Here is a 22,212-nt window from a genome sequence, read left to right on the forward strand (position 1 = left end):
CCATCCCTTTATCCATAGCAGCTATTTGCCTCCAATGCCACACTGCTCCAATTTGTGCAGCAGTCTTCCATGTATCAAAAGCCTTTCTAAGATCCAAATATATAATATCAAAGTTATTCCCTGCATCCAGTTCTTTTGTTACTGCATCATAGTATCCAATCATTCATCCATTCTGCTCTTTCAAGTGTGGAAATTGACTTAAATCCTGATTTTCTAACTGAGAGATGAACAGTTTTAATTTCATTTTAAATGAATTGATGGTATTTACTAAGCTAGGAAATAATTTATTTATGCCTTGTAGTTTCGAATTTAGATCACTAAGATGACTAGTAACATCAACTAAAAATGCCAAATCAAATAGCCAGTTGTTATCTAATAATAAGGTTCTTTCATCAGGTAGTTCATTTTCCTGTTCTAAAAAATTATAAACAGCATTTTTCAATTTCCAAAATCTACTGAGAACCTGTCCTCCAAAAAGCCAGCGCACCTCACAATGAAGGACAAGTTCACCATATTCCAAATCTAACAACTCACAATATTCTCTGAATTCTCGTCTGTTTAATGCTCTTGCTCTAATTTTATTCACAAATATCGCAACCCGTAACATAACGTGCTGCATATTTAAAATTTTTCCACACAGTGCCACTTGGTGTATAACGCAGTGATATTTTAGTACAGGACAATTTAAAAAATTTTCAAGCAAAGTTGTGCCATTGGCTTTACCTATCATTGACGGCACCCCGTCAGTACACACACTGATGAGTTTACTATAATCTAATTTTAGATTTTCTAGGCATGATTTTACTTTTCAAATATGTCTGATCCTCTTGTTTTACCATGCAATGACTCCAGACTGGCAAGTTCTTCAAAGACATTAAAATTATATGTTCCTCTTATAAAAATGCTTAACTGGGCTACACCACATATGTCCATTGATTCATCCAGAGCTAGAGAAAAGAAAGTACAAGAATGAACAAGATCTTCCAGTTGCTGAGATACATCCTGAGAGAGTTCCTCGATATGTCTCGTAACTGTCTGCTTTGATATAGCAATTTCGTCTGCTTTCCTTTCAATACCTTTATTACCAAGATGGCATGCAAATATTTGGAGACAAGGCTCAACAATTTCTTCTCCATCAGAAAAAGGTTTATTGTTTTTCGCCAATACTTAAAGCAATTTCATAGGATGTTTCTATCATTGCCAAGTCTTCACAACTTACTTTAGCAAATATATTTTGTCTTCTTTTGATTTCTTCCTTTTTCTTAGTCACATATTCTTTTCGTAGCTCAGACCCAAGAACAAGCTTCATTTTTCCTTCTATGTTAGTCTGATGCTATGATTTATAGTGTCTATTAAGATCATGTCTGTTTTTTTATGTGAAAGAGTACTTTCACAAACAGTGCAAAACGGTTTTCCTGATGAACTTGCTATAAATAATAACTCATTTTCCTACTGTTCATTAAATTCACGTGAAGGCACTAAGGCATGAAGACCAGGTTTTAATTTTTTTTTTTTTAGATAGACCTAGGAATGTTTTACACATTTGCTTATACGCATGGTTAAGAGTGTAATAAGCTGATTCTGTCCACCCCTGACTCGAGATATCATACCAGTCACGGAAAATGCGTCACGCGTTCTAATCACACTACTACACTGGTGTGCAAAACTTAAGAACCAATACTATTTCTGAAGGTTACAACCACAAAATCAAATGAAACAGCCTGTGGCGATTTGCATAATGTGACCATTCAGTAGAAAGCTGGTGCACATCCAAAAATTTGTATTGTGATGAGAGGGCTCACATAAACAGATAAAAGCAGCAGTTCAGCAGTTGTGTGCAGATTATCTAATGGTAAGCACGATTGTTACAGACATTGATTGGTTTCATACAGTGCTACAGACAACGAAATAGCCAGTAGACATCTGATTGACTTTACCCAGGGTCGAATAATTGGGAAGCTCGGAGTGCGAGGAGTGTGGCTGCAGAGTTCGGTATTGCCCATAACATCGTCTCACATGCATGGTTGGCCTTCAGAACGACAGGTACAGCTGTTCGAAGGACCAGTGGTGGTTGTCAATGAAAAACAACACCCAGTGATGACCACTGTATACTCCTACAGGCCAAGAGGGACCAACACCAGACAGCAGGATCCATTGCAAATCAGCTGCACAGGATGCAGGATATTGCGGTTTACTGTGGCCAGGCGACTCCACAAAGGTGTACTGTTTGTCTGAAGGCCAGTACTCTGTGCCCATTAACACCTGCCCATTCGAGACACCATTTACAGTGATGCATCGAACACAAGGACTGGACAGCAGCGCAATGGGGTAAGGTACTCTTTACCGATGAGGGTAGATTCAGTCTCAGCAGCAATTCTGGACGTCAGCTAATGTGGCGAGAGGATGTCATACGGTATCACCCCGCAAACATCACTGAAAGGGATCGATATGGCGGTCGGGGTGTTCTCGTCTGGGGAGGCATTATCTTGGATGGACGTACACAACTGCAGATACTGGAAGGCGGTGCTGTAACTGGTGCACGCTACTTTACTGAGGTAATCCTTCCCCATGTGCGTCTTTTCCAACGTGCCATTGGCTCCCAAGTTTGTGTTTATGGATGATAAAGCCACACCCCATCGCACTGCAGCTGTTGATATGCTTTTGGAAAGTGAGGACATTGTTTGTATGGATTGGCCTGCCTGTTCTGCCGATCTAAATCCCATCGAACACGTATGGGACACTCTGGGGAGATGCCTAGCGGCACATGCACACCCACCAGAAAATGTTCACCAGCTGAAGATGGTGCTGACAGAGGAATGGACGATGTTACCGCAAGAACTTAACAACATTGTTCTAAGTATGGGCAGGCGGTGCAAAGCCTGCATCGACATTAGGGGTGGCCATATTTCCTACTGAGGACCACCTCTTTCCTTTGCTCCATCTTTGGCAGTGATACATCTGTATCATGGCAGCCAGTGCTATGTTGCCATTTTTGAATAAAGTCCCTCTGTACTATGTTGTTTCCTTCATTTCTGTACCTCACAAGGTTCCTTTGGTATGCTTTTCTCATATCCAGGCCACTCCTATAAGAATCTACAGGTGAAAACCTGACTGGTCCTGAAGTTTTGCACACCAGTGTAGTAGTGAGTGCGGGAAGCGCCTCTGGTGGGAGCCGCAAATGATGTCACTTTCATGACCGATCAGATTTACTCAGTAGAAAGTTGGAAAAACTGAAAGCCCATTGTTAAACTATTCACAGCTCACCACTGAGCATAACCCTTCCTTCCTCTCTGTCCTCTTCAATCTTTTTTGTGTGTATTGTACTCTCCAAATTCCAATTGTCTTGACCAGCACTTCACATTCAAATTCTTTTTTTTTTTTTTTTTTTATTAGTTGTTGGTGCATTGGCTTCTGTGGCCATAATGCACCTCCCAAAGTTTTTGCATTTTACTCTGATCCAAGCCCAAGGCAGGATTCAAACCTGCAACCTTTGAGTTGCCAGGCAGGCACTTTACCCACCTGGCTAGCCTGGTCAGCAAATTTATTTACTGTACTCATAGCATTGTTGGACATGCAAATATACAAGCAGCTGTTTTTATTCTTAGTTACCCTAACACAGTCCATGTATTTAATTGTTCCACTATGACTCCCAGCAGTTCTAGAATTGCCCAGCACCTTGCTTTACAGGACGCTGCTCATTCTGATAGAAGCAGTGCAAGAATCACTTCACTTTACTTAAAATCACTTTACTTCACTTAAAAGATTAAGAGTAGCCTTAGGCTACTCTTAATCTTTTAGTCTGTGAATCCCACTAAGCTAGCAGTTTTCCAACCCTCCTAACACTGCCTCAGTAGCATTGGCAAATATTCTTGCACCCTTTCTGTTTAAGTGTATTCCATCCCTGTAGAGGCAGTCTCTCCTGTTAACAAGCACAGAGCCCACTGAAAAAAATTCTACTCCATGAGCCTTACACAGTCTTTTCAGTGCCGAATTGATTGACACAGTTCTCTTCATATACTCCCGCCTATCATGTCTGGGTAAAATTGCAGACACTTTCAAATTAGCCCTAATTTGCAACTTATTTTCAACTTTTCCCTTTACTTGTTAAGTAAATCTGCAGTCTCCTACTCTTAATGTTAGTGCCAACGTATACAACAATATCACCTTTTGTGCCCTTAAACGATATCTGCTCTATGACATCATCTTTTGCCCCTGGTAGTATTCCACCTATCCTTTTTACACAATGTATTTCTTGTCTCCCTGACAATAGTCACTGACAATAACTAGCTCCTGTCTGATCAGCACACTCTGCCTTGAAGATTTCCACTGTGTTGCCTGATGCACAAGAGTGAGCTCTGGTGTTGAGTTGGGCAGCTGAGAGCTTGATGGGCCCCCATTTTAATTCCTTTGAAGGCATCTACCTGACTCTTCAAACTCTCATAGATGCCCATCAGAATTCTGAGTTGGCGCTTAATTTCTTGACACTCTCTGCATGTAGCGCGCACACACACACACACACACACATATCCTCCTTGGCTAGATCATGTCCTTCTCCAGAAAGGTCTGCATGCATTTCACAAGTTGTACATTTTTTTAGGCTGTGATGCATTGGAGAATCGCCTGCTTTGGTTTTCCCTCGAGCCACAGCACTCCTACTACTTTGTTCCAGTTGCTTTGCTGCTCTACTCTGGGTCATGATTTCCATTTGAATACAATTGATTAACAATGAAAATTAATAAGAGTAATAAATTTTAATTAATTAATTAATTAACTAGATTCCTAAATGCATTGATACATATTACACTATCTAGTTTTGTTATACCTTACACTGATGAGTTCAGAATGTACATTACACTATACCGTAACGATCACATTGTTAAATTAGTTACATCCGTAGTTAAACACAAAGATATATGCCCAACAACTAACTGATTTGGAGTTAATTTTGTTATATATTATAATTAACTTATCCGACTAATGCCAACCTAATTGATTCAAACTTTAGAGCTACCTATTTACCACAATTAAAAATTTGAATTCCCCTACCACTCATTCTGTACTATAACAATGGCAGCGAGATTCAAACGAAACAATGGTTCTACGTATATCAAGTAGTAACCTAAAAAATCTCTAGCTAAATTAAAAATAAAATAACGAGTGTGACTAGGACCATAAAACTACTTATGGAGTACTGTTTAATATGACAGTTAAGTCATATTCAATAGTCTTTAGAAACTTATAGATTTCTTGAAGCTGGAAATTCAATACTTGTGCTTGGATAATCTCGTATTATGTTATATGAACACATCTAGGACCTACCATGTAGGTTAATATAGTGTGCTGAGACATTGAAAAGAGGGTTGCTATAAAGAACTTCAACTGTATGTCAGATTTAAGGAAGAAATTGTCCTTTGCTCTTAGCAAAAGAAACAGAAGATTACGATTTCATGTTAGCCCTGTGTTACAAGTCTTCTTTTTACATTTCATTGACCTCTGTCTCTGTGTTGGATGTTCTTAAAACACTACAAAAGTGAGATTCAATAAAGGGATCACAAGGAATAGATCAGCTGAATTTAACGTTGTCTGATAAAAAGGTTATGTGCCCTTAAAAGATATCTGCTCTACGGCATCATCATTTTATTGTAGTGCTGCTTGGACCAGTGATTCCAAATTGGAACTCAACAAGCTTCTTAAATGGGTGTGCAAATATAGCCAGTGATACTTTGAACATCAAAAGGTCACTAACCACTTGCTTAGACAGTGCCTATGATATAAAACAAGATGTCATTAGATTCTTTGTGAATTTTAAACATTATATGAGATAATCAGGATATTAGAGCTGGAAAAGGAATTAGAAAATGTGAATTGGAATATCATCAGTTTGGCTGAAACAAGAAGAAGAAATGAATCACTTATAAGTTTATCAAGTGGAAATCTGCTGTACACCAATGGAAACAGTGAAAGGAGCGAAGGTGGAGTTGGCTTTCTGGTCCATAAAGATTTTAAAAACAACATTTTGGAATTCAAAAGTACATCACCAAGGGTGTCAACACTAATACTCAAGATTTCTAACATGTACAAGCTAAAGATTATAATGATTTATGCACCAACATCGAGCCACCATGATGAAGAGGTTGAAGAAATGTACACCGAAATTGAGAGTCTTCTAGATGAGCAGAAAACCCATTACACTATTATTATTAGGGAATTTGATGCTAAGGTTGGAAAAAGGCAAAACAGCGCAGAAAGAGGAACTACAGGAAATTTTGCAATTGGTGAAAGAAATAAAAGAGGTGAAAGACTTGTGGAATTTGCAGAATCTCAAGGACTGTCAGTAATGAACACTTTTTTCAAGAAAAGGGTGAACAGAAAGTGGACATGGAAGAGTCCAAATGGATTAACAACTAATGAAATCGACTTCATCCTCACTAACAGAAGATATATATTGTGAATGATGTTACCGTGCTGAATAAGGTAAATGTTGGAAGTGATCACAGAATGGTAAGGCGTACACTTGATATAGATGTAGGAAAGGAAAGGAAAAAACTGACTCGAGTAAATAATACAAAGGTCTTTGAGATAACAGAGGAGGAGAAAAAGCAGTATGTTCTGGAACTTAAGAACAAGTTTGAGCTTCTACAGACTGCTCAGGACCAAGATATTGACGAGGAATATTACAACTTTCTGAAAGTGATAAAGCCCAAAAAACCTATAGGGAAAGAGAAATCCAAAGAAGAAAAAATTAGTCAAGAAACACTTGTCATGGTGAACCGAAGACGACAAATGAAGAGCAAGAAAAACACTGACAGGGAGAAAATTGAGTATACAGAGTTATGCAAAGCCATTAGAAAAGAGACTCAAAGAGGACATAAGATTTAACACAAGAAAAGTAGAACAAGCATTAAGGGAAAACAAAGGATTTAAATCACATATGACATACCCGATATTCTTCCTAATGAGGTAGAACATGCATTGAAGAAAATGAAGAATCAGAAAGCCCCGGGGGAAGATGTAGTTACTGTAGAGTTGTTAAAATTGGGAGGAAGAGACATAACACAAAAACTGGCAAGGCTCTTCACAAAATGCATTAGAAAAGGTGTGATGCCTAAGCAGTGGAATAATGCAATCATAGTTTTGCTGCATAAGAAAGGAGATAAATCAGAAATTGGAAATTATAGACCAATTAGCTTGTTATCCCATATCTACAAGTTGTTCACAAGGATCATTACTAACAGATTAGAAAGAATACTTGATGAGAATCAACCGAAAGAGCAAGCTGGCTTTAGGACAGGATTCTCAACTGTGGATCACCTTCACATAATATAACAGCTAATGAAGAAAGCAAATGAATACAACACACCATTATGCCTGGCATTTGTGGATTATGAAAAGGCATTTGACTCCATACAGCATAAGGCAATGTTTCGGGCACTGGAAAGACAAGGCATAGATACCCCATATATTATGATTTTGAAGAAAATATACGAGAGTGCTACCTCCTGTATTAGACTAGACAAAGAAAGTAAGAAATTTAAAATCGAGAAAGGAGTTCGACAAGGAGACACAATATCTCCAAAGCTGTTTACTGCTGCCCTTGAGGAAGCTTTCAGAAGATTAGACTGGTCGCAGAAAGGAGTCAATGTGAGCGGAGAGTACCTAAACCATTTACGATTTGCAGATGACATTTTGGTCATCAGCCAAGATCCCAAAGAATTACAGAAAAATCTTAAATCAGTTATGCACAGTTAGTAAGGATTTTGGACTAAAGATGAATATGGCTAAAACAAAAGTAATGATGAACAAGTATGCCACAGAAAGGGAAATAATGATTGAAGGAGCAGTGGGACAAGTTATTAGCTGTAATAATGATAAATGGCTGGAAGTCAAGAGAAGAATAAATTTTGGATGGATAGCATTCAGGAAATATAGTCACATACTGAAGAGCAATATCCCAGTTTGTCTGAAACGTAAAATAATGAACCAATGTATACTCCCCACCAATGTATACTCCCCACTTGTGGAAGTGAAACTTGGTCACTCACCAAAAGAATGGAAGAGAAGCTGAGAACTACACAGCAAAGAATGGAACGAATTATATTGGGAATCAGACTGTTAGATAAGAAGAGAAACACATGGATTAGGCAGCAAACTCAAGTAAAGGACATTCTTATCAAAACTAAAGAACTAAAATGGTCTTGGGCAGTACACATAGCTCGAAGATATGATGACAGATGGACTAAGAAAATAACAGAATGGTACCCAAGAGGAGCTAGAAGAAAACCTGGAAGACAAAGACGGAAATGGATAAATGAAATTCATGAGTTTTTGGATAGTAAATGGATGGCCAGTGCTCAAAACAGAAGGAACTGGAAAGTTGCTGGAGAGGCCTTCATCCTGCAGTGGATTGAAAGTGGCTGATGATGATGAGATAATCGTCTAAAACTGTAGTTTCTAATAATTCGTGGCTTGTCTTATTCTGTCAGCTTCTCAATGATAATGGAGCCAACACCATCCCTGACTGAGTGGTCCAAGGACTTCTTGGCAATCCTGCAGTTTCCACTCTGTGGGGCCCTATCCTGGCAATTTTTAAACATATGCCCTTCCACACCACAGTGTCTGTAGATGGACTTATTTCAGATGCAGTAAAAAAAGGTGTGCCCATAGCCCAAGGCAGTTGTAGCACTTTGTGACTGGCACAAAGTCTCTGAATCTATGCGATCCTCAGCCAATGAAGATCCTGTCTTGGTCAAAGAGAATTCGTTTGATGATGGGGGATAACCTCAATTATCCAGTTAAAGGGTGTTGGAAGCCCTGGATTTCGTTGAGAAGAATACCCCGACTTGCTCTTTAGTGTCTTCTTGTTTGAAGTAATCTGAAAGATTCTTGCATGTAACTCTTTAACAAAGTACTGCTTGGAGATGGAACTATCAACATCAAAAATTGGCAAACCTGGACCACATTGTTTTGGGACTTCAGCTGTTACTTCCAATTTGTATACCATCACAGTTCTTAATAATATCTGCGTCATCCTTAGAGGCCCCTTCAACGACTATTCCCTTGTCCCAGATGGTTTGGGCATTTTATTCTGATGATGCAGCTTTAGGGAAGACATAACCTGAGATTTGATCTCACTGCTGTTAGGGCAACAATTCTGACCCACCTTAATGATTGTGTTTTTGGCTTTGTATAGTGGGAGGCATTGGTTGCTTCAAAGCAGCCGCATATGAGATACTGTTGGTGGCTTCTCTTTTACCAGGGAGGACATCTTAGATGTCAATGTCTGCATATCTAAATCATTTCCTGTCTTGGACAGGCAAATTTGTGGAATATGGTGTTCTGTGCCATCAGCTGTTCATTCTCCAACAAGAGAGCATATACCATCTTTTCCATAGTGATGCTCCAGGCCTTAGAAAGTTTTAAGACGTAATCTTTAGCCAGGCTGCCTTCTTCACTTGCAAGAGTGAGCTCTGCTTTGCAGCGCAGGCACAGAATTATATCCAGGTAAGGTTTGTCTTACAAAGAAGGTTCAATCACAGACTCGGGTCTTGTGGCATCGTATTTGTGATTCTTTGGTGATGAGGTAGAGTTTGTAGCTTTTTTGAGTAGCTTCCTGTTTTTAGCCTTTCTTTTCAGAGTCACATTGGGGGCCATGACGGAGGGTATGCAGGGGTGGTTGAGGAACCTGCATAAGCAATTTGTGCACGGACAAATGGGATGGTGTCAATATTTGTCAGTTTCTTAAGCTTCCTCTGCAGTTTGGCAGAGTGGGGGACCATCATCGTGCAGTTCGATATCGGTAGCAATGTGGCTGGTAGTGTCAAGGGCCGCCTCTTCTTTCTCACTAACAGTGGAAGTGTATTGGACAGATGCTTTTTTAGGTCTTTGCTTGGGAGGGGTGCACCCCTCTACACTGTTCATCATCGGTTGACTGTCTGTTGTCATGATCCAAAACCCCCGAAATTATCACAATCAGATTACCTCTCTTATTCTCCATATCAGACATGCTGGCCCAGTTTTATTGGGAGGGGGGGCGTGAAAGTTCTCACTGAGATTTCACCAGCTAAAGAAGACACTCTTCAAGATGAGTCCAGTGTAGGCATATTGCTTAGTTTGCAGGCTGACTTCAACATTTTAGAAAAATATATGTAAGCTGAAACAAGTGGGGTAAATTAAAGTGTGTTACAAATAGATTTCTTTATTCTTGTATACATGGGAAAACCCATTCAGCTTGTCCTTGTTAAATTCAAACAAAGACATGCTAAAGACACTATTAATTGCTTGCACTTCCCTGAGTAACAAAAGACTGAGGGATGGTGCCTTGTTGCTTGAGGCAGGGCTTAACCTAATTATTGTGAGCACTGCTTAGACGTTGTAGGATGGCATTCACTATAAGGGATTTGTTCCATATGCTTTTGATCAATACTGCTAAAGCATATGATTCAGTCTATCAAAAATTACCAAAAAAAGTAAATTTATCTCAGTAATTCAGATCCGATGGTTGTCGCTTTTGTATAGATGACGTCTTCAGCTTTCAGGATATCCTAAATACTCTACACTTCATTAGCATTAGCATTAGTAGAGGCATTTGATGCAAGAAAGCAAGCTTATGCAGCATCAGCCAAAAAAAAAAAAAACAAAAAAAAACCCACTTCCACTTCATCCCTCTGTTCGTTCAAAATACCTGTCCAGCTGAGCCTTAAACTTATTTAGGCTATCAACCTCCACCACAAGGGATGGAAGTCTGTTCCACCAACCAACCACCCGCTGGCTAAAGGCAAATTTCCGCACGTCTATCCTACATCTGTCTTTCCTCAATCTGAATTTATGCCCTCTCAGGTGATTTTTCTGAGCTAGAGGAAGAATCCCATCAGCATTGAGCATGCTTAAACCATTCAAGGCTTTATACACCTCTATCAGATCACCTCGCTGGTGCCTAGTCTCCAGACACTGTAATTTGTAAAACTTAAGCCTTTCTTCGTAAGAGCACCCCTTTGTTCCATTCACTAATCTTGTTGCCCTTCTCTGTACTCGTTCCAGCAGCTCTACATCCTTCTTGAAATGAGGCCTCCAGACCTGTATACAGTACTCTAGGTGTGGCCTGACCATCGCCTTATACAATGGAATAATCACCTCCTTATCCCTGCTGGAAAAATTCCTGTATATCATTGACAATACTCCATGAGCTACTCTTGCAGCCCGTCTGCACTGCTCAGAGAACTTCATATCTGCCTGCACAACCACCCCCAAGTCCCTTTCATTCTCTACCACTGTCAGTGTAGTACCACAGAGTTGATACGTTGCTCTGGGGTTGCTGTTTCCCATGTGTAGTACTTTACATTTATCAATGTTAAACTTCATTTGCCACCTCTCAGCCCATCTGCTCAACCTTTCAGATCCTGTTGCAGCAGCATAGTGTCAGTAGTGTCCTTGACAACCCTGCCAACCTTTGTATCGTCTGCAAACTTGGACATTAAGCCCGATATACCATCATCAATATCATTTATAAATACAGAAAACAATAATGGACCCAACACTGAGCCCTGAGGGACTCCACTAATAACATCAGTCCACGATGAGCAGTGTCCATTGATTACCACTCTCTGTCTTCTCCCCCTCAACCACCCCTTTATCCATAGCAGCAATTTGCCTCCAATGTCACACTGCTCCAATTTGTGTAGCAGTCTTCCATGTGCAACAGTATCAAAAGCCTTTCTAAGATCCAAGTATATAATATCAAAGTTATTCCCTCATCCAGTTCTTTTGTGACTGCATCATAGTATCCAATCAAGTTGGTCAGGCAAGACTTCCCCTTAACAAAACCATGCTGTGTCTGAGCTATAACTGAAGTCTTGTCTAAATGATCCTGCAGTGCTTCTTTAACCAGTGCCTCCATTAATTTTCCTGGAACAGAAGTTAAGCTCACAGGTCTATAATTACTTGTGTCAGCCTTTGATCCTCCTTTGTGAATTGGAGTCACATTTGCACATTTCCAGTCTATGGGTACCTCCCCTGAGTCCAAGGAAGCTCTCATAATTATGGCTAAGAGTTTGCTTACTTCCTTTGCTGCCTCCTTTAATATAACTGGATAGATCCCATCCACCCCGGGTGCCTTTTTTGTATTTATCTTCAACAGTAACTCCTCCACTTTACTCCCAGTTATTTCAAGATTCTGTAGCTTACTGCTAGAGTTGAATACACCTCTGGCATTCCCCTCGCTGAATAACTCCTCATGTGTGAATTTCGATGCAAAATATTCATTTAGTTTGTTAGCTACCTGAGCAGGATCATCAACACTTGACCCATCAATATCAAGTGGACCAATCTGATTCATCCCCTTCCTTCTAGAGTTTACATAAGTAAAGAACTCTTTGCATCCCTTGCCAAGGATTTCTCGTACTCTGCCTTCGCCTGCCTAACCTCCTTTGTAACTTGGTTGCATATCAACTTGTATCTATCATAGGCTTCTGTGTCATGTGTTAATTTGTATGTATCCCATGCATTTTTCTTCTCTGCCATATGCCTCATTAGTTCATCTGACATCCATTTTGGCCTAAACCTTGAACAATATTTCTTAGTTGGTATGTAAAGCCTAGTAGCTTCCAAGATAAGTTCTTTGAATGCTTCCCATTTTGAATTTGCTGTTGGTAACATCATCAGTTGGTCCCACTGTATAGAATTTAAATACTGTCTCAGTCCATCGTAGTCGCCTTTACGGAAGCAATAACCCTTCCCTTTACCCCTAATGGTAGTTACCTCTTTGAGTAAATCCCACTTCAGCACACTGTGATCACTGCTGATAATCAAATCAAGAGTATTACTCCCTCTAGTTGCCTCCCGAACATGCTGATGTAGAAAACAATCATCCAATAAATCCACAAAAGTCCTGCTAGTGTGTGAGTAACCAGCCCCCAAATTCCAGTCAATATCTGGGAAATTAAAATCTCCCATTATAAGACACTCTGATTTACTGGCCCACTCTATTTCCCTGTACAGTTCCTTATTATACTCATCAGAGTCATTAGGCCTATAGCACACTCCTACTCTCAATTTTGATCTCCCAATGTTTATGTCACACCAAACTGACTCCACACTGCACTGTCCAGCGATGTCGACTGGCTTCACTTCCTTGGTTTTTATGTGTTTCTTAACTAATAACATAACCCCTCCTCCCTTCCTATCCTGTCTATCCTTTCTGTAGACGTTGTACTCCCCAAATTGCAGTTCTGCATCCCTTATATCTGTGTGACACCACGTCTCTGATATCCCAACTATATCTGCCTTCGATGTTTTGAGCAATACCTCAAATTCATCAAATTTATTTACTAAACTCCTAGCATTGGTGTACACGCAATTATACCTGCACCTGTTTCTATTCTTAGCTACCCTAACACAACCCATGTGTTTACTTGTACCGCAATGGCTCCCAGCAGTCTCTGAAATACCATTCATTGCATAATTATACTTGAAATTAAAGTAAATGTAAGAGCACAAAATCACTAGACTGACATAGTCACTGCACATCATACCCTGTTCTAAAACATTACTGTATTTTTTCTTATTTCTTGTCCTGTGCTTTCAAGACGGTTGAAATTTGCAATTAAACTTTTTCCATCTCTCCATCTCTCCACTTAAAGAAGTCCCCACATTTCAAGTTCGGTCTGGATGAACAATAAACCTTGTCTAGCCAAAGAATCAGAAAGCGTTGCCTTAGTACTATCAATAGCTGCTGAATGCATACTATCCAAAGAATCGACAAATTCTTTTATAGAATCTAAATTTTTAGGATAAAATGATGCTGCTGCTTGTACCCATTGTCTCCCATCCTGTTCTTACAGGATAGAAGAGGAAGAGTAGGTAATATATTTCTGTATGTTACTACTCCTGAAGGCACTTTTTACAAAATCTTTTTTATAATAGAAACAAGTTTGTTAATTTCACTAAAATTCTCCTGAACTGCCTCTGCCAACTTGTGTAAGCTGTGGACTAAGCAAGTAACATGGATCAGATTTAGATAGAAAACTTGTAACACAAAAGCGACTTTTTCCATGTGCAAATCAGCATCACTAACAAAAATGCAGTCTTTTGCTATGGATCTATCTGGCCATAATGACTGCAAAGAATCATTACAAAATTTAGTATTGTAGAGTAATTCATCTTGTGAGGGTTCTGTATCTAATTTCCCACTTATAAAATGTGCAATATAGCTACTACAAATGTCTGTCATTTTATCGACGGATTTCCAAATGTTGTTTTCTCTCATATCTTGAAATAATTTCGTCATAAATTGAGGTAGACTTATCTGGAATATTTTGATTCATACAATACTTTTTTCAAAAATTGCTAGGCTCGATTGTTTAACTTATTAAAAGGGATATTGCTGCTTAAGAGGATAAGGCACAAATTCTTTGAAAACTCACTTTCTCTTCTTTTGAACTGCATGGCTTGGTTAAAAGTGACTGCTCAGGAAATTTTTCCTTTGTTTGGCCATAATTTGCGATGCTGTTTTCATACGTTGGGTGATCTCAATTTTTTTCTTGCATGGAACGTTCTTTTCGTATACAACACAGAACGCAATGATGTCATCCATAGTAAAAAAATATTTTCCATGATTCCATACGAAATTTTGTAACAGATTTTTGTCATTTTTTACAAAAATGTTTCCCACACCGATTTGAGAAATTATCCAACGCCAAATGAAATATTATATCATGCTAATTTAATTACAATACAGTGACTTATGTACTACTGAGCTCAACATTTGAAAAAAAATGATCAAGTTAAGGAATATGCACTATTACTTGTAATATTTGTTATATGCACTGATTACTACAATGGACACAAATGCATTTGCCTATGCACTTGTATATAATCCAAAGTCTACTTATAACCAAAGGAAGAGAAAGGTAATACAGTACACATGCTAAAAGTGAACTTTGCAATGAAAGCTGAATTTTCTAGTATTATCTGTAAATGGAATATTTATTTGTTATTATTTAAATTTTAAGCTAAATAGTCATAGTAAATGTTACAATTTATAATGCAAGGATTTGCTGTTATTATAGTTTATACTGTGAAAATTGTGCTTTTGTTTAGGCAGATGCTTGTGCCGATGTTTCCAATTTAGATATCGATTAGCAAAATTGACTTGTTTTTAGCGTGTTTTCTGACATTTGGTATGCTGACAGATTTTTTTATAAAAATGAAACCTCTATTTTTTTTTTTTTTTTTTTTTTTTTTTTAATTAAATGAAGTTCTTGAATGCTCTTATAAAAATTCTCTACCTTGTGAACTCCTCTGACCGTTTGGTCGTCCTGGAGTATAAACAGAAAATTTATTTTTTATTTTAAAAAATAGGTTAAGTTCAAAATTTTCAAAATTGTGTTGTGTGTGTTTTTGTAACTTCCTAATATCTATAGTATCTTATATGAAAGGAGTTAAATCATTCATTTCCAGTTCCACTCGTTATTGACATTGAGAATCTACAAAAGAACACAACCCACTTTTGGAATTTTTGAACTTAACTCTTTTTACAGTATCCATGAATTCAGTGTTGCAAGAAAAGTGCTTATTATCTTAGCATTTTCAAAAAAATTATTGCTTCTGAATGTATGTGATCGAGTTATTATTGTTTTTCCAGAGATATTAAGAATATGATCATGAATGTTGCAGAATTGAGAGCCAGTAACTGGGGTAGAGCACCATCATCTCCTGTTGTTATTAGTGATCCAGTAATGGCTGAGGTTTCTTTGGTAAGTTATGCTTTTGACCATTCTAACATTACTGAATACAGCTACATAAAAAGGTCAGTTTATCTTATGAATTGGCATATGTGCTACCTAAACTTAAAGATAGTGCAATCTGAGCAATATCTCTCTGTAGTAGTGTTGATGATAGAAAAGCAGAAATAGCCAGAGTCAGTGATTTCTGTTATTTTGCCACCTTCTGCATGTCATTATACAATATGAAGGTGCTGTTGTGGATGGCAGGGAATGAATCTGCATTTATCTGCAGAAGAATCTGCAGATAAATGAACCACTAGGTGGCAGTGATCACAGTGTGTTGAAGTGGGATTTGCTCAAGGAGGTAACTACCATCAGAGGTAAAGGGAAGGGTTTTTGTTTTCGTAAAGGCAACTATGATGGTCTGAGACAGTATTTAAATTCTATACAGTGGGACCAACTGATGATGTTACCAACAGCAAACTCAAAATGGGAAGCATTCAAGGAACTAATCTTGGAGGCTACCAGGCTTTACATACCAACTAAGAAATATTGTTCAAGGTTTAGGCCTAAATGGTTGTCAGATGAACTAATGAGACATGTGGCAGAGAAGAAAAATGCATGGGATACATACAAATTAATGGGTGACATGGAAGCCTATGATAGATATAAGTTGGTCTGTAACCAAGTCACAAAGGAGATTAGGCAGGCAGAGGCAGACTACGAAAAATCCTTGGCAAAGGATGCAAAGAAAAACAGAAAAGAGTTCTTTACATATTTAAACTCGAGAAGGAAAGGGATGAATCAGATTGGTCCACTGGATATTGATGGTTCAACAGTTGAGGATCCTGCTCAGGTGGCTAACAATCTAAACGAGTATTTTGCATCTACATTCACGCATGAGGAGTTATTCAGGAAGGAGAATGATGTAGGTAAAGTAAACATTGGCAGTGAGCTGGATGATTTTGTAATAACTGAGAGGAAAGTGGAGGAGAAATTGTTGAGGATAAACATAAAAAAGGCACCTGGGGTGGAGGGGATCTATCCAGTTATATTAAAGGAGGCAGCAAAGGAGGCAAGCAAACCCCTAGCCATAATTATGAGAGCTTCTTTGGACTCAGGGGAGGTACCCATAGACTGGAGATGTGCAAATGTAACCCCAATTCACAAAGGAGGATCAAAGGCTGACACAAGTAATTATAGACCTGTTAGTTTAACTTCTGTTCCAGGTAAGTTAATGGAGGCACTGGTTAAAGAAGCACTGCAGGATCATCTAGACAAGAATTCAGTTATAGCTCAGACGCAGCATGGTTTTGTTAAGGGCAGGTCTTGCCTGACCAATTTGATTGTTTTCGGTGTTTATGAATGATATTGATGATGGGATATCAAGTTTAATGTCCAAGTTTGCAGATGATACAAAAGGTTGGCAGGGTTGTTAAGGACACTACTGACGCTATGCTGCTGCAACAGGATCTGGAAAGGTTGAACAGATGGGCTGAGAGGTGGCAAATGAAGTTTAACATTGACAAATGTAAAGTACTACATATGGGAAACAGTAACCCCAGAGCAACGTATCAACTCTGTGGTACTACACTGACAGTGGTGGAGAATGAAAAGGACCTGGGGGTAATTGTGCAGGCAGATATGAAGTTCTCTGAGCAGTGCAGACGAGCTGCAAGAGTAGCTCATGGTGTCTTGTCAATGATATACAGGAATTTTTCTAGCAGGGATAAGGAGGTGATTATTCCCTTGTATAAGGCAATTGTTAGGCCACATCTTGAGTACTGTATACAGGTCTGGAGGCCTCATTTCAAGAAGGATGTAGAGCTGCTGGAACGGGTACAGAGAAGGGCAACAAGATTAGTGAATGGAACAAAGGGTTGCTCTTACGAAGAAAGGCTTAAGTTTTGCAAATTACAGAGTCTGGAGACTAGGCACCGGCGAGGTGATCTGATAGAGGTGTATAAGGCTTTGAATGGTTTGAGCATGCTCAATGCCAATAGGATTCTTCATCTTGCTCAGAATAATCACCTCAGAGGGCATAAATTCAAATTGAGGAAGGACGGATGTCGGATAGATGTGCGGAAATTTGCCTTTGGCCAGCGGGTGGTTGGTTGGTGGAACCGACTTCCATCACTTGTTGTTGAAGTTGATAGCCTAAACAAATTTAAAGCTCAACTGGACAGGTATTTCGAACGAACGGAGGGGTGAAATGGGAGTGGGGTTTTTTTTTTTTTTTTTTTTTTTGGCTGATGCTGAATAAGCTTGCTTTCTTGCATCATATGCCTCTACTAATGCTAATGACTTAAAAATGTTCCCATTAATTATGGCATATATAGGCAGCTGTTGTAGCCAAGTTATCAAATGTCAAGTACAGTAATACATTCATTTGAGTTGCCTGTTCTAGCCCACTTGACTACTAAATACAGTGACCTTATAATATTCTCTCAGTCATATTAAACTCCTTTAATCCTATCCTGTGGATGCCCTGTAATGTAAACAAAAAAATAATTTTATTATTTATACTAACAAACTAGGCATTACTGAAAGCAGTGTCAGGGTGTTTCATGATTACTAGATTTGGTGTGTGCAGATCCCTAGCAGAAGGCTTCTTCAGACTTTCTGTTTCTATTCAGTTTTGAGACTCCAGGCCCTCTATTTTGAGCCTGTTATCTTCACTCTCACCTAGCTGCCTTTTCCCATCTGGTCTAGCAATCCAAGTGTTCTGGCGCCTCCGTAGCCAGGTGGGAAGGAGCAGCAGTGCGTAGCACAACGCTTCTTGATTAGACCGGGGTTCGAGCCCGTCACCACCAAATACGGAGGATGCGGAAAGGTCAGGGAATGACCACCGCATATCCCCGGAGCAATATGGCCTTAGTTGCTAATGCTCCTAAAAACCAAAATAACAATAACAACATAACCAAGTGTTCTTCCTGCTGTTCTCTTTCCACATACGTACTTTTCCTTCTGGTTGTTATTTTGCAGCAGACCTTTGCCCAGAATGTATCCATTCCAGCTCTTTCGTTCTTCTAATAACATTTATGGTGTTTCATTTCTATCCATCTCTCTCCAGAACTTCAGTGTTACTTTTCTTCACACATTTTATTCATCTTTTTTCCATACCCATTTCAAATGCTGCCAGTCTTTTCACTTCCTTTCCTTTTTCTTTAATATCCCTTTGCCATACAGGCTGAAGGCTACAATCTGTTATTATAAAGGTGAAAAAAAAATCTACCTCTGAAATTCCGCAGTGTAATACAGCATCATGGACGTAACCCATGTATATATAAAAAAAGTATTTAAAGATGAAATGCACAAGGCATAAATATGGGTTTTAAATAATTAACTATACAATATTGGTGTAGAAACACCACAGTTTACCCATAAATTTAAACTACATATGTAGTGTAAAAGGCATTTTAATTCTGTCTCGTATTGTGGCTACCTTCACAACAAGATACCAGGTATTGCACTACCTTGAATAAGTAATGCTTCTCTAATAGAGAAGACTACTGTATTATTTATTCTCATCGGATACCACCACCCAGATGGCACCGCTTCAAAGCTGTAGACCTATCATCGGTGGGTGGGCAGGTACTCTGGTAATGCAACATGCCATCACAGTTGTGAAGTGATTCCACAATATGAGAGATGCCAAATGGTGTACAGATAATGTATTTAAAGATGAAATGCACAAGGCATAATTATATGTGGGTTTTAAATAATTAACTATATAATATCGGTAATGCCTTTATAATATTGGTAATATACCTTTTATACAACGCACGTAGTTTAAATTTATGGGTAAACTATGGTGTTTCTACACTGATATTATATAATTAATTATTTAAAACCCATATATGATTATGCTTTGTGCATTTCATCTTTAAATACATTATCTGTACACCATTTGGCATCTCTCATATTAGAGAAGTGTTACTTATTCAAGGTAGTGCAATACCTGGTATCTCATTGTGAAGGCATCCACAATATGAGATACAATTAAAACAATGCCTTTACACTATAATACGTAGTTTAAATTTATGATAGGCCAACAGCTTTGTTGGCCTATGTTGTTGGTAAACTATGTTGTTTCTACACCGATATTATATAGATAAAAAAAAAAAGTATAAAACACAAATGATTCATTGCTGCTTTGTGCATCCCTACAATGGTGGCATGGGTCCTGATAGGAGTGCCTAAAAAATAACACTCCCACGTTACCCTTTAATTAATGATTAAAAATCTAAAACATTTTCTAGCTTCCTAAATACAGTCAAGCTTTTACTACAGTAGTTTCTGATTTTTTTTTTTTTTTTTTTTTCACAGAGTAATTAAAAAAAGGCATCTGTCAGGTACCATGCCACCATTTTTGTAATATTTTCTTTAAGAATGGCACGGGCATGATAGGCACCAACATATCTACAAAGTTTTGAATTATATGTTTGTCTACAGTCCAAGGTTATTGCTTTTCCATTCCCACAGCTTACATAAATATCTACCTTTCCCACACCTTGTTGAAAGGTTTGCTATTGCTTTTGCATAAAATAAAGACGAGGAAAAATGAAACACTATGTTCACAGCAACATGAAATGCAATATTCAGTTATGGTGGATGCTTCTCTGTGGGAAGCACGAGGCATTTTGATTTAGTGTGCTTCAAATTTTAAAATGGAAGTGAATAAAAGCATTTAATATATACACATTTTAAAATTTTTTTTAGAAGTATTTGTACACATAAGGAGAAATATCTGTGCACATGCATGTATAATGGTTTTTTCAGCAAGAAAGTGGGTGGGACTAATAGATTCACGTCTATTTTGTTTAAAAGGTCGTTTTTTTTTTTTTTTTTTTTTTGTTTTTTTGAAAATAACAATAAATATGCATTTTTTAAATAATTAAATTTTTTATAAAAAAATGAACCTACATACATTAAGTATTGCTTTCCATTCAGTCCTGCACTACTGTTTTTGCAATTGTTTTGTACTACCACTGCTAATTAAAAAAAAAATTTATGTATACAATAAATGTATTTTATGAATAAAATGGAATAAATAAAATTATAGTAGCTAGGAGACTATAGAGGAATAAAATATGGTTAGGAAAGGATGTTATGTGGTGGTTTTCCATTAAAACACGTATCAACTGGTGCCTCCGTAGCCAGGTGGGAAGGAGCAGCAGTGCGTAGCACACGCTTCTTGATTAGACCGGGGTTCAAGCCCGTCACCACCAAATACGGAGGATGCGGAAAGGTCAAGGGAATGACCACCGCATATTCCCGGAGAAATATTGCCTTAGTTGCTAATGCTCCTAAAAAAAAAAAAAAAAAAAAAAAACAAACAAACGTATCAACTCTGTGGTACTACACTGACAGTGGTAGAGAATGAAAAGGACCTGGGGGTGGTTGTGCAGGCAGATATGAAGTTTTCTGAGCAGTGCAGATGGGATGCAAGAGTAGCTCATGGTGTATTGTCGATGATATATAGGATTTTTCTAGCAGGGATAAGGAGGTGATTATTCCATTGTATAAGACAATGGTCAGACCACACCTAGAGTACTGTATACAGGTCTGGAGGCCTCATTTCAAGAAGGCCCCGAGTGCCAAGCGATATTAGTGACCACAGCACCTTTCCAGAGTGATTATCTAGTACGCTTAATTGTAAATACGTTTCTCCTGAGTTTCGAAAGTCCGATAACTCCTGAATGTTATAATTAAATAGATATATTCAAATACTATAACCTAGAAAGGAAAGCCACCTTTCTTTAATCCCTCTTTTTATTTTTAGTTATTACTAACCCTTTTCTTCGCTTGGGTCACTAGGCTGCACCGCTCTTGTCTCCACGTGGCGGGGCTGGTAACCTGGGAGAAAAAGACAATCTCCCGGGGCCAAAAAGAGCATATCATGAGTAAATCAAACTCAGACTTATCTTGGCTGCCAGACGCAACCCAGATATCAAAAAAGAAAGACAGTTCCACAGCAGGAACGGCAAAGTGCCAAAAAACTGAGCCAGAGACATATCCAATTCCAACCTATCTAATCATCCATTCAACTGGTGAGAATGCAGTTGGCAAACTCTCTCCCTTTAGAATTCAAAAGGAATTGGAAAGTAAAGCAGGATCTCCGAAATCCGTAAAAAGACTCAGATCAGGAGATATTCTCATTGAGACATCTAATACCAAACATTCTGAGCGACTTCTGAAAACAAATTTCTTTGCAGGTCTCCCAGTAACTGTAACACCCCACAGATCACTAAACACCTCTAAAGGAGTGATCTCAAACTGGGACTTACTAGATGTAACTGAAGAAGAAATGCTAGAAGAACTGAAAGAACAAGGAGTTATTCATGTGAAGAGAATCTCCACGAGAAAAGATGGTAATCTGATCCCTACCCGCAATCTGATCTTGACCTTTAACACACCGAATCGTCCATCATCCATTAAGGCCGGATATCTGGTATGTAATGTCAGACCATATGTCCCAAACCCGCTACGG

At 38.5% G+C, this 22,212-nt stretch overlaps 1 protein-coding gene across 1 annotated transcript in view; it reads left to right on the forward strand.

Moving 5' to 3' along the window:
* The window catches only part of Paip1 (Poly(A) binding protein interacting protein 1), a 191,460-nt gene that overhangs the window by 140,232 nt on the left and 29,016 nt on the right, over positions 1-22,212 (forward strand). Inside the window, exon 8 of the mRNA XM_090382432.1 lies at positions 15,638-15,749. Coding sequence (XP_090238558.1) covers positions 15,638-15,749 — 112 coding nt within the window. The remainder of the gene's footprint in view (positions 1-15,637; positions 15,750-22,212) is intronic.

This window comes from Mastigoproctus giganteus, chromosome 10, assembly GCF_048544385.1.
Source record: "Mastigoproctus giganteus isolate SK-2022 chromosome 10, ASM4854438v1, whole genome shotgun sequence".
NCBI classification, from domain to species: domain Eukaryota; kingdom Metazoa; phylum Arthropoda; class Arachnida; order Uropygi; family Thelyphonidae; genus Mastigoproctus; species Mastigoproctus giganteus.